Raw genomic sequence first — 16,591 nt, 5'->3', positions numbered from 1 at the left:
GTTGAAAAATGCCTTGACACTGTACCCCTCTTGAAATTTCTGCTGAAAAAAGACTGCAGATTGCAAATTTGGGGTCTTTATCAGAAACCTGTAAATATTTCCACTCTGCAGACATGTCCACCTTTGCTGGTAGCGCAGAAGAATAGCATAGAGTGATCTATAGTGGGAGTGAAATCTGAGGGGGGGACGACAAAAATCTATTTTAAAACTAAACCCCAGGTAGCTATATATATATTATTGATTGCATGATATTTGTTTGAGATATTCAGTATTATATTACTACTAGTACTGTGTCTACTGCTAGAAGCAGCATGTTTAGAAAAAACATACTGAAATATAGCATACACTATGCATTACCTGGCCTGTTTAGTAGTAGTAGTAGTAACATACAACTGAATATCTCTTTTACTACTTGAATTGTCAGTTAATAGAAAAGATCTCCAACAGCAATTCTCACCGGCGAATAGTAGTAATAGTAGCCACCCAGGAGGGTCCACTCTCCAATGCAGCCCCGCATGCTCCTGTCTCCTGAGTCCCAACTGTGTCTCAACCACGAGGAACGTACTCTCGACTCCAGCGTCCATCCGCAGGGAATGTGCTCCCAAACTCCAGTGTCTCAATTTTTTTTGCCAATGTGCCAAAAACACAATATTCAGGATTTTTTTTTTTTCCGTCCGACAAAATTTTGGTGCATCCCTAGTAATATACTCTGGCAAGAAAGAAGATTGGTGAATATATTACAGTTTCATGTTATTATAAGCAAGTAGGGATTTGTATATTGTGCTGTGTTTGTCTGCATATAGTTTAGTGTATTTTTAAAGAAAATATTGTTATTGCTCTCATTGAAAGTACAAAAATAACAGTCCCATGATGAAATTGTATCCTGTCAGCCAGTACCTGGCTGCAAAAGGGTTACATGCCAGCAAAGTCCTACTCTAGCAAGGTCTTCTTTTCTTAAAACATTAAAGTATTTTGATGTAGTATAGTATCATTGGCTTTCTTTTCAATTTTCTTAGAAACTCGACCATGCTCCTCATCTCCTTGTCTGAATGGTGGGATGTGCAAGGACATAGATGATAGCTACAGCTGTGTATGTCCATGGGGATACACTGGACAGAGATGTGAAACTGGTGAGATGTCCATCCATTGTATTATATAAATGTTGGTTATAGTGTATGTGGTAATAAAAATGTAAATTGATGGCATAAATCTTTGCACTCAGGCTTAGTTTTTAGCATTCAAATGCAGGGTTATATTCTTCCAGTAAACATCAGACTTAATGAAGTGCTTCAGTGTGCTAAAATTGAATGTCTTCTTTTTAGATCAAATATGTGAAAAGAGGTTTCCCCAAAGTTTTGCCAATAAATCAAACCATCCTATGTCGCTTCATGTTTTTTCCAACAATACTTGTGCAGGGAACTTTATCACAGCTCTCTAGCTATCTCTAGAAATCAGCTGTAACAACTCTGTAAAAATATTATTTCCTTACTGTCAATTTTAGTTTAGCTTCATTTATTCGTCTATGGCCTCATGCACACTGGGCTTTTAGCTCTGGTTTAAGTACGGGTGGAAGGTCTAGTTGCATAGTACAATTCCGGTGTATGCAGCCTGTCAGTCTCTGTGAGAGTCTGACAGCTGCTGTGGCTGGATGCTGCATCAAACGGTACTTGCATTAAGTGCAGTATGCATCCAGGGAGTTATTTTATATTACTAATAGCTGACCTTAGCCAATAGAAAAACAATTTTCAGCCAGGAAAGAACAAGAATGACAATTGTAAAATGACAATGATGTAAAATTTGACATTACCTTTAAAAGTCTGGGTTTCCATAATGCGCATTATGCAGCGATTTGGGATTGTAGTGTAATCTTGACGATTCTGCTCACGATCCCAAATCGAGAGATGTGAATGGGGCTTTGGATTGAATAATAAGACAAATATTATGGTTTATTTAAGTCTGTGGGATCACAGCAGAAATCCTCTGATTCTAACATTGAAAGGATTTGCCCTAAGAAGCCCTTTTAATGGACGGTAATTGTTTTTAAAGCTGGGCATACACTTATTGAAATTGGGCCATTTCAGTAGGGACCGGCCACATTACAATCAGTTTGTTCCTGCTGTACAGAAGTTGATTGTTAGGCCTCGTACACACGACCGAGGAACTCGTCGTAAATGAAACATCGTTTTCCTCGACGAGTTCCTTGTCAGGCTTGTGGAGAAACTTGACAAGCTTTCTTTGCGTACACACTGTCAAGACCAAATCTCCTCGTTCTCAAACGCGGTGACGTACAACACATACAACGGCAGGGGAAGTTTGATTCCACTGGCACAACCCTTGGGGCTGCTTTTGCTAATCTCATGTTACTGCGTGTTAAGTAAAAGTTTGGTAAGAGACAATTTGCACTTTTCAGACTGTTACAGCGTGACAAATGTGCTATCTCCATTACAAACGCTACTTTTACCGAAGGTGCGCTCCCGTATCATACTTTATTCTGAGCATGCGCGGGTTTCTTAGCATACACACGAACGTGTTTCTCGTCGAAAACCAGCCCGACGAGGAACACGACGAGGAAATTGAGACTCCTGTCGAGGAAAAAGAGAACTTGTTCTCTTTTTTTCTCGTCGAGTTCCTCGACAGTTTCCTCAATGAAAAACATACACACGACCGTTTTCCTCTGCAAAAAAGCTCTGCCACCATGTTTCTTGATGGATTCTGTCGAGGAAAACGGTTGTGTGTACGAGGCCTAAGATTGACTTCTGTCAAAGGGAGATGCTGGAAAACCTTCCTTGATCAGCAGGCAGTGGGAGCCGGTGTGAAAATACAATGTTCCCTCATTTGTGTGGATTGAGAAATGTATATACTTTTTTTTTTTTTAGCCAACAGGCTGAACAAAGAAAAACGAACAGTGTAAAGCCTAGTACACACGCTCGTTTTTCACGGCGGTAAAAAGTCTGCAGTGAAAACCGAAGGGGAAAGCCGAGAACCCGTCAGGAAAACTTCCATGGAGCTTTGGCCGGGAATCCCGGCTGTGTGTATGCTCCATGGGCACTGCCTCGCAGTGTTTCCCATAGAGTATTAGTAAATCTGGCGGGGAAAAAAAGCCGCCGAGAATCCCGACGGGAAAATAGAGAGCAGCTTCTCTATTTTCCTGGCGGGATTCCCATCTGTTTTCCTGATGGGAAAACTGCGAGGAAGCATACACATTTCCGGTTTTCCCGGGCAAAAGCTCTCCTGGCAGTTTTCATGACGGGAAAACCGGTCGTTTGTACGAGGCTTATGACTAGATAACATAAGGGGCTTTTGGTTATCTGCCTGGGAACTCATTAATCAAGGCTCCAGTGACTAGTTCCTCTTATCTGTCCATAAGTGATAACCTACTATAATGTCTCATGTCAGATAATATAGCAATAGCAGAAATTTCCTTCCCCATATCAATATTCAGATTTTGTTTGCTTGACATTTTCTGCTGCAGCTGTTTTACTGCATTTACTGTTTGTTTAATGTACTTTTAATGAGTATATTTTCTGTAGGATGTTATAGAATCCCTGCATGACATAAAAATAGTATTATGAGACAGAGTTTCTATTTTCTGCACAGGATTAAGGCCGTGCTTGTCATCTCCCTGTATGAATGGTGCCACTTGCGAGGACATGAGTGATGGTTACAGCTGTGTCTGCACAGAAGGATATACTGGAATACATTGTGAGACAGGTGAGTAGTACATATCATTATTAATGGAGAGATGCAGGGATATTTATTAGGCTTTGTGTAATGTGTGCGGCTGACCATACATTCCTGCTAATTAATTTAAAGTATGTCTAAGGTTGGGTGGTTGGCCTGAAAGCCAGTATTGGGGGTGGTTGGAATACTGTATTTCTTTCAGAGTTCCATCCTCTGCTATGATGGGTTGCAGCTCTTTGGTTATCTTTCTTATTCCTTCTAGTGCTGGATTGAATATGGTTACGAGAGGTGCATGGTATTCGTTTTTTTTTTCTCTTTGTACTGTAGAAGGTTCTCTCATTGGGTTTTCAAGGCAGTGCTTATGCTTGTACTGAATTTGTTGCTTTAGCCCCTCTTGTGGAATGATTCTGATGGTACTTTTAGATGTTTAATTCTGTCTTCTGGATTAGAGCATTTGCTGTGGTATCTAGTGGCCTGGCAGTGCAAGTTGTTTGGTGTGTTGGTGTTGAAAGCTGGAACTTTGGAGATAGTTATATTGGTCAATGGATCACAGGAGTACAGTTGGTTCAGCACTTCTGTGACCCAGAGTCTGCCAATAGCGGGCTGATGTCACAGGCAGGCTCTTGGGAGATTCCAACGTTAATGTCAGATCCACCCAGATGCTTGGACTAGCAGCCTAACGCAGCCTTTTAAGGAGCTGCTGAGAGCTTGAGACAGCCACCCCTGCACAGCCTGGCACTCCGATGAGTGCTAAAAGGGCAGAACAGAGAGCTGGTGATTCACAGTCACAGGCTCTCTGCTCACTGAGGGCCAATAACCAAGAGATCATCAGTCTTTGATTGCTCAGCACTCAGTCTTAGAGGTAGTGGAGGACATATGTAGCATTGTATCAATGCTGCATCCACCTAGGTGAGTATGGCTGTTTGTTGTTTTATAGTCCCGCACTTCTCTTTTAAAAAGTAACATTTTTTGGTTTGATTTGGTAGGTGAATGTATTAAAAGGTATGTGAAATTTTCTTTATATTTCTTCATTTTATGTCCGTATGATGAAAATATAATTAGAAAACAAAAACAAAGGAGCCTAGAAAAGTAGATGAACAGGAGCATGTGGTAAGTGTAATCAGAAGAGGTTCCAATAGCCGGGCAGTCCCAGTTTTTAAAGAAACTTCCAGTGTAGTCCAAAAAGCAGCTAATGTACGCTGTAGGCTTAGGAAACACAATAGCGCTGGAGCCCAAGGATGACGTCAGCGGAAGCGGGACGAGAACCAGCGTGGAACACAAACAAAAGGCAGAAAGTGTGTTATCAATGCGGGACGTGTTTCGGAAAAGCTCATTGGTTCCTTCTTCAGCCATACTGGGACTGCCCGGCTATTGGAACCTCTTCTGATTACACTTACCACATGCTTCTGTTCATCTCCTTTCCTAGGCGCCTTTGTTTTTGTTTTCTGTTTACTTTAGAGATTGCTTGTCTCCCTGAGTGCTTGCCTGAAGTGCATGAAGACATTATATCCCTCCTAAAACAGACTCAATTTGTTAGGTCCTAGTATTTGGAGCACCCTGGATATACATTTTTTCCTGAAAATATAATTATGTATGGCTTTTGTTGCAGGCTGTTAAGGATTTTGTCCTCCAGTTCTGTCATAAATAGCTTGGCATACTGGGCGAGAATAAGGGTATACCTCACCGCTTGTCCTGAAAATTGAATTGTTAGTGCAAATAGAAAAGTATCCCAGAGAGTACCTGTTTTTTATTTTTTATTTTATTGAAATCTTACCAGCAAAGTATCCATAGAAACTCCTTGTCCTAGGATGACAACCCTTACATTTTAGCTGCAGTTGTCACACTTCCCTGCACATTCTGGACTACAAGCTGTCAACTCACAGTGTACTAGTACATTCTGCCCTTTACGCCACAGCAAAACAGTGTTTTTTAATTCTGGCTGGAGCACACACACACACACACACATATACTAGAAGTCCCTACAAAGAGTATCTACAGGATGTACACAGTAGGTAGGTAAGGCATAACCAAAGTAAAGAAAAAGTTCTTTAACTGTTTATTCAAGGGCACAGGGTCAGAAGAATTCTGAGATTACTAGCTTATACTGTTCCTACAGGAAAATTGGATACTGGCAAACAAAACAAAGTGTCCACCAGTATGATCCTTGCCACTCCTATCATGCTTCAGTTTATTGCTAGTGTCCTAAGAAAAAGAGAGAAGCAAACAAATACCAGTACACCACTTTGAGGAAGGTGTGGGGCTAGCCTATGTTGTGACCTGCAGGCACAGGATTCTGATAGTTTCAGTCTCTAGACTCTAGACACTGCAGGGCGCTGTACAGGTCAAGGTCCGTGATACATCCATGCGGTGGAATACTGTCAATGAAGACTTCTCTGGAAGTATTCTTGACTGGTGGAATGAAATCTATCTGTTTTGAACTTGTTTTGCACTGTTTAGGCATCTTCCACTGCTTGTACTATCTGCTTGTTGTAAGGCATCATCCAGACTGCCATTTGGTAAATGTACCAGGGCTTGTTCCTATGGAGCCTGGTGCGTGTTTTTGTGTATCTCAGCTATTCCCTTTGGGGTTACTGTCATTTATGGGATGCAATATGTTTAATTATCTTGGACATTCTACATTGGCACTGCAACACCTAAATCTGTTCCACACTACTCGTAGATGCTGCCACACACTGGGTGGTGGTTCTGCCCACTACGTGTACACATAAAGATGTATGTGTGTGCACTTTCACTATATCTCCCACAATCTGCCTTTGAGATTCACCACATCTTCTTGCAAGGTTCAGGTTCTTCCTCCTTACTACTGTCTTATAGTGACCTGATCAAAAACAGTCATTTAACTAGGAACCTGTCATTGCTGTCATGTTCATCTGCCAAACCTGATGTCATGAACGAGTCTCCTATACGTACATATTCAGAGAACCTTTTGGCTTAAATGCTGGCCTGTGGAACATCAAGGAAAAAAGCACCTTTTACAAATGCCCTTTGATGCTGAATGCCTCTGGCACCTCCCTGGACTACATTATCAAGGTTATCACAGGGAACAGAATACTTCTTTGCCATAACAAAAGAACGCTAAGCCTTTGCCCTGATGCTAAGAATAGCTCCTTTTTTTCTCTCATTCCTTTGAGTCCAGAACCCAATTCCCCCACAAACCATGGACTCCAGAGTCAACAACGCTTGCGAGCAAGTCTCTCCACATGGCTGCTAGCTTTTGCAAACTCTTGGACCAAAAAGCATGCATTAGTACAGGATACAGTGTCCAGGAGCTATAAGATGGAATTCCTAAATGTATTTGTGTGTATAATTCTCTGTCCAAGGTTTACAAGGGAACTTGGTTGCAGACTTGGACTTGGGGGCTTGATTCAAATGAGAGGCTGAAGCTTAGCTGTCCTTTGTTTTTTCAAGCTTTGGCCAGTATTTACAGCTGCTGACTTTTATTAAAAAAAAAATCAGGGTGAAGAACCAATTTAACCCTTTCATGACGAAGGGTAAAACAAATCTTTTAACGTTTAAATACAATTTTTGCAACTACTTAGTGTATCCAGGTGAATTATACCTTGTTTTTGTAAGGACAAATTGGGCTTTCGTTTGGGGTTAAATGATAGTAGATACCTCCTGATTTCTTTTTTATTAGCTTTTACAAATTAGCCTTTTTTTAAATGTAGCTATGTATTTCTTGCTTCTATCATAACCAACTCCAAAAAAAATCTCCTGCTTCTTACAATCACAGTAATACCACATATGTAGTAGATTTTGAGCAGTGTTTTGAGTCGTTGTCTTGGTGAAATATCCAGCCCCGGCGTAACTTCAACTTTGTGACTGATTCCTCAACATTATTCTGAATAAACTGCTGATATTGAGTGGAATCCATGCGACCCTCAACTTTAACCAGATTCCCAGTACTGGCACTGGCCCCACAGCCCCACAGCATGATGGAACCTCCACCAAATGTTACTGTGGGTAGCAAGTGGTTTTCTTGGAATGCTGTGTTCTTTTGCCACCATGCATAATGCCCCTTGTTATGACCAAATAACTCAATCTTTGTTTCATCAGTCCACAGCACCTTATTCCAAAATTAAGCTGGCTTGTCCAAATGTGCGTTTGCATACCTCAATCGACTCAGTTTGTGGCGTGTGCAGAAATGGCTTCTTTCGCATCACTCTCCCATACAGCTTATCCCTGTGCAAAGTGTGCTGAATTGTTGAAGGATGCTCAGTGACATCATTTGCAGCAAGTTGATGTTGTAGGTCTTTGGAGGTGGTCCGTGGGCTGTATTTGACCATTCTCACCATACTTTGCCTTTGCCTCGCCAATATTTTATGTGGCCTGCCACTTCTGGCCTTAACAAGGCAACAACAACTGTGCCTGTGGTCTTTTATTTCCTCACAGTGGACACTGACCCCTTATATCTCTGCAATAACTTTTTGTAGCCTTCCCCTAAACCATAATGTAGAACAATCTTTGTTTTCAGGTCATTTGAGAATTGTTTTGAGGCCCCCATGTTGCCACTCTTCAGAAGAGAGTCAAAGAGAACAACTTGCAATTGGCCACCTTAAATACATTTTCTCATGATTGGATGCACCTGTCTATGAAGTTCAAGGCTTAATGAGCTCACCAAACTAATTGTGAGTTCCAATTAATCAGAAGTGTTGAGCGGAATACGCCATATTCGATTTCGCGATATATCACGAATATATAGCCGAATATTCGAGAAATATTCGCTAAAATCAAATATTCGTGATATTTTATCGAATAAACAATATTGCGAAATTTCGCTAATGCGAATGCGAAACTGATTGCGAAATTTCGCTAATGCGAATGCGAAATTGATTGCGAAATTTTGAAACATTCAATTTCACCTGCCCTTTGGAAAAACTGTGGTTTTACGTAATGGACCCTGCAACTAACAAGGTATTAATAAAAGAAATACATTATTATATAGATTTGAGGGTTTACTTTGACCAATTTGTATATTGATTAGTTTAATAAATATTGAATAACCATAGATTTGGAAAATACAAGTAAACCGTTTACGTTGACATCTCTTAAATGTCTTTATGTTAAACAGTTATTATTCTCATTAAAGAGGTGAAATGCAAATGATGATGACACGTGACAAAAGATGGAAAATTCTTTGAAGATGTGATACACTGGAAAAACGCACAGAAACACTCCACTCTCTCCTATGACAACTGTGGTAGGAGAACTCTGATTGGCTCTGATGCAAAAGAAGGGCGGAGAAAGTATTTGCGAATATTCGGAAATCGAATATTCGCGATTGCGAATATTCGGCAACATAAAAGGATCGCCTCAGCTTAGCTACTCGGCCCAGGGTCTCTAATCATACCAGCAATGCTTTTAGACGTCGATGGAGATCACTAGGATGTGATCTGTTTTAAAAATAAAATTGAAAAAATACGAATATTCGGAATAGCGAATATTGGCCGCAAAATTCGAGTTATTCGCGAATATTCGAATATGCCATATTCGTAACGAATATTCGCAATGCGAATATTCGTGAGCAACATTATTAATCAGTGCTAAATAGTTAAAGGTATTCAAATCAACAAAATGACAAGGGTGCCCAAATTTATGCACCTGTCTAATTTTGTTTTGATGCATATTGTGCATTTTTCTGTTAATCCTATAAACCTCATTTCACTACTGAAATATTACTGTGTCCTTCAGTTATTTGATAGATCAAAATGAAATTGCTGATCCAAACACCCAAATATTTATAAATGACAATCATGGAAATTGTCAGGGGTTCCTAAACTTTTGTATACGACTGTATAATTGAAAGTTAAAGTAAAAGAAAATCCCAAATTTTATTCCCTAGAGCAGAAATAGAGAATAATCTTCCAATGGGGACGCTAGTTCTGCTCCCTCACTTACACCAACCCTAGTGACGCCACGTGTGTGCGTTCCTTGGATAAGACTGACAGGCGTCTCAGCCAATCAGGTTGGCCGGTTCTGGCTACCGGTAACCTGATTGGCTGAATCGTCATCGAGGGCGGGAGAAGATATCGAGGCGAGGGTCGAGGACGTGTATGGCTGACACCAGTAAAGGTAGGTGGGGGGGGGAGGGGCACAGCAGCGACGAAGGGCACAGTGACATCAATGGGGACAATTGGCACAGCGGTGACAATTAAAGGGCACAGTGACGACAATAGGCACAGTGGGGACAATGGGCACAGTGGGGACAATGGGCACAGTGGGGACAATTGGCACAGCGGCATGAATGGGCACAGTGGCGACAATTAAAGGGCACAGTGACATCATTGGGCACAGTGGCGACAATGGGCACAGTGGTGACAATTAAGGGGCACAGTGGTGACAATTGGCACAGTGGCGACAATTGATGGCACAGTGGCTGTGTTTGATGGCATGGCACAGTGGCTGCGTTTGATGGCATGGCACAGTGGTGACAATTGATGGCACAGTGGCTGCGTTTGATGGCATGGCATAGTGACTGCATTTGATGGCATGGAACAGTGGTGACAATTCATGGCACAGTGGCTGTGTTTGATGGCATGGCATAGTGACTGCATTTGATGGCATGACACAGTGGTGCGAATTGATGGCACAGTGGCTGCGTTTGATGGCATGGAACAGTGGTGACAATTGATGGCACAGTGGCTGCGTTTGATGGCATGGCACAGTCAGAAGCGTTGCTGGGGGGGTGCGGTCCACACCTGGGTGACACCTGCTAGAGGGGTGACACCATCCCGACATTGAGGATTTTTTTTTTTTTTTGCGTGTGTGTCTTCCTCCACTCCGGCGAGCGGCGAGGCGAGCCTCAGCAGAGCTCAGCCTATGTCTGTCACACTGCACTGTGTGATGATGTGACGTCAGTCACATCATCACACTGTACTATCAGTTTCTCCGCCCGGACGGCGCGGCTAAACTGCTGCTGCTGCTGTGATGATTGCTGCCTGCCTGACCACACCAGTCCTCGCTCTGTGATGTCTCCAGACCCAGACTTCAGCAAGTTCGGCTGCCGCCGGCCGCGGCATGATAGTAACAGGTGCGGGGGGGGGTGTCCACCGAGTCCACCGCCGGCCGTGGCAGGCATAATAGGAACAGGTGCGGGGGGGTGTTCATCGAGTTCACCACCGGCCGCGGCAGGCATAATAGGAACAGGTGCGGGGGGGAGTCTCACTCATCTCTGTCACCCCCCTCCCTCTCTGTCTCACCCCCCCTTCTGTCACACCCCCTCCCTCTCTGTCTCACCCCCTTCCTCTGTCACCCCCCTCTCTGTCACACCCCCACCCCCTCCATCTCTGTCTTACCCCCACCCCCCCTCTCCAGTGCTGGGACAAGGTCATTTGGTGCCCAGGGCGAAGATGGCAAACTGCGCCCCCCCCCCCCCCCCCTCCCGTCCTGTATTTAAAGCGGGATTCCACCCGCAATTTTTTTTTTTTTTTTTTACGTCAGCAGCTACTAACAGTGTAGCTGCTGACTTTTAATAAGAACACTTACCTGTCCTACTCGCCCGCGCTGATGGCCCCTCCGATGCCGATCTCTCGGTCTGTGCAGGTCCCGCACCGCCATTCACACTAAGGGAAACAGGCAGTGAAGCCTTACGGCTTCACTACCCATTTCCTACTGCGCATGCGCAAGTCTAGCACCAACTTGTGAATAGGCGGCTGCTCTCTGGTTCCCCACACACAGGGCCAAATCCACAGCCAGCGGCGCAAAATAAGTTTTTACTAACTTATGTCATTTAAGTTACGGCGCCCTAAGTTGGTGTCGTAATTGCCGTATCCACAGCGCATTTGCGCCCAAAAGTGCGCCTGCCGTAACGTAAATACAGAGGCGTAAGGCGGGGTTATGGCAAGTGGGAAGGAAGTGGGCGTGCTTCATTGTAATGAGCCGTGACCCCATGCAAATGAAGGTCCGGCCGTACTGCGCATGCGCGCACGAATCTGCTGCTCACTGCGCATGTGCAGAACTTTGCTTGGCGCAATCAGTGAGATAGGTAAAAGGCCAAGTGTACTTAGTTTGAGGATCGCACTGTGCTTAACTAGCTCCAGTCAAACACACTTCATTTGCAAAAGTATTTCCCTGTGTTCCCTTCCATGAGCAATTTGCTTCTGCTCTTAGTTTGTCAGTGTTTGTTGGTAAGTTGTGTTTGATAGAGAAGTGTTGGAGGAGTAGTAGATAGTAGTTGTTGTTTGTTTGTGATAAGTGTAATTTTTGTTTGATTGTTTTTGGTAATTTTTTTTTGTTCTGTTTGGATTTTGTGTTTGGTTTTTGTGTGTTTGTATTTGACTTTGTAGTAGCTGTCTGCTTGTGTGTGTATTTTTGTGTGTTTGTCCTGTTTGGCTTCTTGTTGCTGGGTGGTGTCTGTGATGGCCCCCAAACGCAGGAAGCTGAATTTTTCACATGTTGAAAAGCAAATCCTAGCCAGGTATGTCATACAATATGGAAGATATCTACATGGGCCTGATAGCCGGAACACCTCCCCGGCCCAAAGGAAGAGGATATATGCCAAAATCACAGATCACATAAATGCGGCGGGGGGAGGGGAGACGAGGACCCCCGCTGGCATTAAGAAAAAGATCAATGATCTGAGGAGCGTGGTCCGCAATAAGGTGGCCAAGCTCACTGCGCATAGGAGGGGCACTGGAGGAGGGGGACCATGCCCCATCCGGCTGACTGAGGAGGAATGGGCAGTGGCCCGGTGTTTCGAGCCAGAGCAGGTGGTGGGCCTGCCTGGTTATCAGTCTGATGTTCCTGTGAGGCCAGGTAAGGTTTTTTTTTTGTTTTTTTGGTGATTAGCATGTGTGGGTGGGGGAAGGGAACATGTGGCAAGTGTGTGGATCCTCAAACCTGTGATTGTTTGGTGTCTTCCACAGATGACCAGGAGATTGCTGGGCCATCAGGCCAGGCTGCTGCACCACCCCAAAGACAGGAGGCTGCTGAGGAGTCCCCAGGGGAGGGGAGTGGCCAAACCTCCCCTCATGAGGAGGCTGAGGGGGAGGAGGATGAGGGGGAGGAGGATGAGGGGGAGGAGGAAGAAGATCTCCAGATTGGCCGGGAAATCATTATTGCCACAGATCTGATGACCTTTGATGATACCCTTGAGGCTAGCCTTGAGGCTCCCCTTGAGGCTACCCCAGAGGCTCCCCTTGAGGCTCCCCTTGAGGCTACCCCAGAGGCTCCCCTTGAGGCTCCCCTTGAGGCTACCCCAGAGGATCCCCCAGAGGCTGGCACCAGTCAGGCCACCATCAGGGGTAGCCCCTCCCACTCCTCCCACAACATGCCGCAACCCACAAGGGTCACTCTATCCCCTCCTACCTGGCCACAAGCCTCAGGGGCAGGCAGGATGGCGACCCAGGACACCAGGGTGGGGTCTGAGCATATGCCGGCCAGTCTGCTGAGGGACAATGCCAAGCAGACCCGCAGTCTGGGTGACATCAAAAAAACTATGGCCAAGATGGAGCACAGCCTGGATGTAATGAGGGAGTCACTCAGTGATGTGGCCACCAATTCATTGGGTGTCATCACCTGTTTGTGGTCCCTGCATACCGCCACAACAGGCGTGGGCCAGGAGGTGACTGCCCTCACCCGGGCTGTGCAGGACAACACCCGGGCTGTGCTGAAGAACACCCGGGCTGGCCAGGCCAATACGGCTGCCATCACTGCCTGCCTGACCAGGATAGCAGTGGCCTTGGAGGGCAGGCCAGCCGGAGGTCAGACACCAGGGGAGGCTCCTCCCTCCCCTGTTCCCCCCCCAATGAAGATACTCCCTCCCCTGCTCCCCCCCCCAATGAAGATACTCCCTCCCCTGCTCCCCCCCCCAATGAAGATACTCCCTCCCCTGCTCCCACCCCCCGTGAAGATCCTCCAGGTGGCCGTGCCCGTGGCCGTGCCCGTGCCCGTGCCCCTGCCCGTGGGCAGCCTAGACGGAGCACTCGCCGCCGGACTTAAATACCAGGGGTACTTTTTTTTTTTGATTTTTTGATTTAAAACTTTTGGTTATTATACTGTACTTATGATTTGGTTTATGTGTGTGAATGATGTGTGAATGTGGGGGGGTGGCATTCCTGACAAAATAAGGGTGTCCCCCTCAGTTTTGGTGGAGAAGGGATCCCCAGGACCAGGGAAAAGTCATCCTAGGTTCCTGAATGGTGCATGAATGCACAGTGACATAATTGGAGCCGTGGCGGGGCGTTACTGCTCCCAAGTACCAAAGGGGGGGGGGGGTACTTGGATCTAATCCAATTCGATGTGCATGTGATGTGTTTGTGCTAGGGACCACAGTGGTGTGCATTCATGCATTCTCATTGTGACATAAATCATGTGCGTTTCCAGAGACAAAAACATTCTCAATGTGTCATTAAACATGTGCGTTTACTGTGCAAAGCAACATTCTCATTGTCACATAATTCATGTGCGTTTGCAGTGAAAACAAATAATAACATTGTCACATAATTCATGTGCGTTTGCATCGGAAAAAAAAAAAAAACATTGTGACATTTTTTCTGGCCATTTACTGAGAAAATATGCCTTCTGCCAGGCTTCTCCTGGCTACTGTGCCCTCAGTAGACCGGGTAGAGTGGGCTAGGGGGGGATTGCCTGGGTGGGGGGTCAGGTCAGCACGCAAGTTAATCTCCAGTCCCCTTCTCGTTGCAAAGTTATGAAGAATGCAACAAGCCCCTATTATTTGGCACACAAAGTCTGGGGAATACAGCAGTGTACCCCCTGTCTTGTCCAGGCATCTGAAGCGGGACTTCAGCAGGCCAAAAGTACGCTCCACTACTGCCCGGGTGCGAATATGAGCCTCGTTGTAGCGTTGCTCTCCTGGGGTTTGGGGGTTCCGGAATGGGGTCATCATGTGAGGGCCCAGGGCATATCCAGAGTCACCTGGAAGGCAAAAGACAGGAGGATATTAGTCATGCATGTGCCCCATGTGATGTCTGCATCATGGGGGGGGACATACCTGACACACATGTCACTCACCAACCAGCCAGCTGTCTCCATACACGTTCTGCTCCAATTCACGTGCTATGTTGGTCTGCCTAAAGATGTAGCTGTCATGGCACGAACCTGGAAATTTGGCACAGACATGCCAGATGAGGCCATGGGCATCCACGATTACCTGGACATTGATTGAATGCCAGTTTTTTCGATTCCTGAACAGGTGCTCTGTATCATGGGGGGGCTGTAGTGCCACATGGGTACAGTCAATGGCCCCGATGGTCCGTGGGAATCGTGCAATCTGATAGAAATCAGCCATGCTCTTCATTCGCTGGTCCTCCTGGGTGGGCTTTTCAAATTGACTGCCCATGCGTCTCAGTATTGCAGGGACAACCTGGTGCACACACCTGCTCATCGAGGACTGTACCATCCCAGCCAGACCTCCACATGTTCTCTGAAAAGACCCAGTGGCCAGAAAATGCAGGGTGGCCATAACTTTAATGTGAGCTGGCAGGGCATGGGATCGTTGGGTTGGGGTGTTCAGATCATCCTGCAGGATCCTGGTTAAGTCCAGGATGGCTTCCTGGTTTAATCTGAAGTGGCCAATGACCTCAGACGCAGTCATGCCAAAGAGATCTTGGCGTGGCCGGTAGATCCTCTCCTGTGCCCTCCTCCTCCTCCTCTGTGCCCTCCTCCTTCTCTGCGCCTGTAAAGTGGCGAGTGCCGTTATTATCATTGATGGCCCAGGCATTTTGGCAGTCACAATGAAGTGTTGGCAGCTCTTCCGAAATCGTGTTGCTTCAACAGACCTTTACAGGGCTGGTGTAAAATTAGGGCTGCTTTTATAAAGTCTAATTTTGCTCCAGAAAACTAACAGGTGCGCACAGGGCGTTATCTACGGCGCACAGGGCGTAATCTACGGCGCACACACTTAATTTTGAGGATCGCCCTATCTCCCTCATTTGCATCTTTGCCTATCAAATAAAGCGGCGTGACTAGCGTAATTTGCGTCAGAGGATGCGCCAGAGTAATTATTTTAAGTAGGACGTAAAAACCGGATTTTTCGTTTTGAGGATCGGGCGCAAAGATACGCACGGAGTAAAATTAGAAATCTCGAGTTAAGTCGGCGCATCTGCTTTGTGGATTTGCCCCTCAGTTCCCAGAAAGCAGCGCGCCCCATTCACTAGAAGAAGACGGACCGCGGCTTAGGAAGAGGCAGATTAAGAGGCAGATTAAGGACTTCCGCATAGCAACAGGTATTTCGGGTGAGTATAAATTTTTTATTTTTTTTCATTTATTTTTTATGATTTTTAGGCTACATTTTTTTTCCTGAGTGGAGCTCCCCTTTAAGAAAGAATCAATGTTGTTTCAAAACAAGAATATACTTAAAGCAATACAAGTTCTATTTGAAAATATAAAAAAAAATGAAATCAAGGGAATAACCCCCTTCTTGAGGGTTAAAAGTTCCCTGCTAGCGGCCGAAAAGTACCGCTTAAATAGTGAAACTGGCGGCGCTTTACCACTAATGGACACGCCACACCAGTGTGAAAGAAGCCTTATATGAAAAAAAGTCAGTGGCGGCAGTGGAAATTGCAAGGACCGCACACGGACCAGTGTCCGTGTGGGGACACCTTGCCGACCCCTGTCCATGCTGCATTACATCTACTCCCACCTATCATACAGCTATGCCAACCTGGACATCACAATACACTGCACACTTCCACTACAAGGCAGCCCTCCTCTTCCAGCCAAAATCCATGCAGGAGAGGGTGCACACACTGTACACACCACACACTTCCCCATCTGTCACAGCGAAAATTAAACAGCAATGGTGGTCAGTAACCTTGCCTCATCCTCCTCCCCTCCCCCAATCCAGCCATTTATTAATCTGTTTTTGCTTACTTTTACACAAGTTCAGTCCGGACTGTAGCATACTCTGTCACACTGCAATCCAGTCTCC

The 16,591-nt window shown here is 45.4% G+C and overlaps 1 protein-coding gene across 10 annotated transcripts in view; it reads left to right on the top strand.

Moving 5' to 3' along the window:
* SNED1 (sushi, nidogen and EGF like domains 1) overlaps positions 1-16,591 on the top strand; it is a 247,816-nt gene that overhangs the window by 156,410 nt on the left and 74,815 nt on the right. For all 10 annotated transcript variants that reach the window (XM_040348915.1, XM_040348917.1, XM_040348912.1 and 7 more), the window contains 2 exons: positions 1,017-1,130; positions 3,598-3,711. In XM_040348915.1, the coding sequence (XP_040204849.1) occupies positions 1,017-1,130; positions 3,598-3,711 (228 nt within the window). The remainder of the gene's footprint in view (positions 1-1,016; positions 1,131-3,597; positions 3,712-16,591) is intronic.

The sequence above is a fragment of the Rana temporaria genome, chromosome 4 (genome assembly GCF_905171775.1).
Source record: "Rana temporaria chromosome 4, aRanTem1.1, whole genome shotgun sequence".
NCBI lineage: Eukaryota > Metazoa > Chordata > Amphibia > Anura > Ranidae > Rana > Rana temporaria.
The sequence above is the reverse complement of the archived record's forward strand: the minus strand, read 5'-3'. Positions and strand labels throughout refer to the sequence as shown.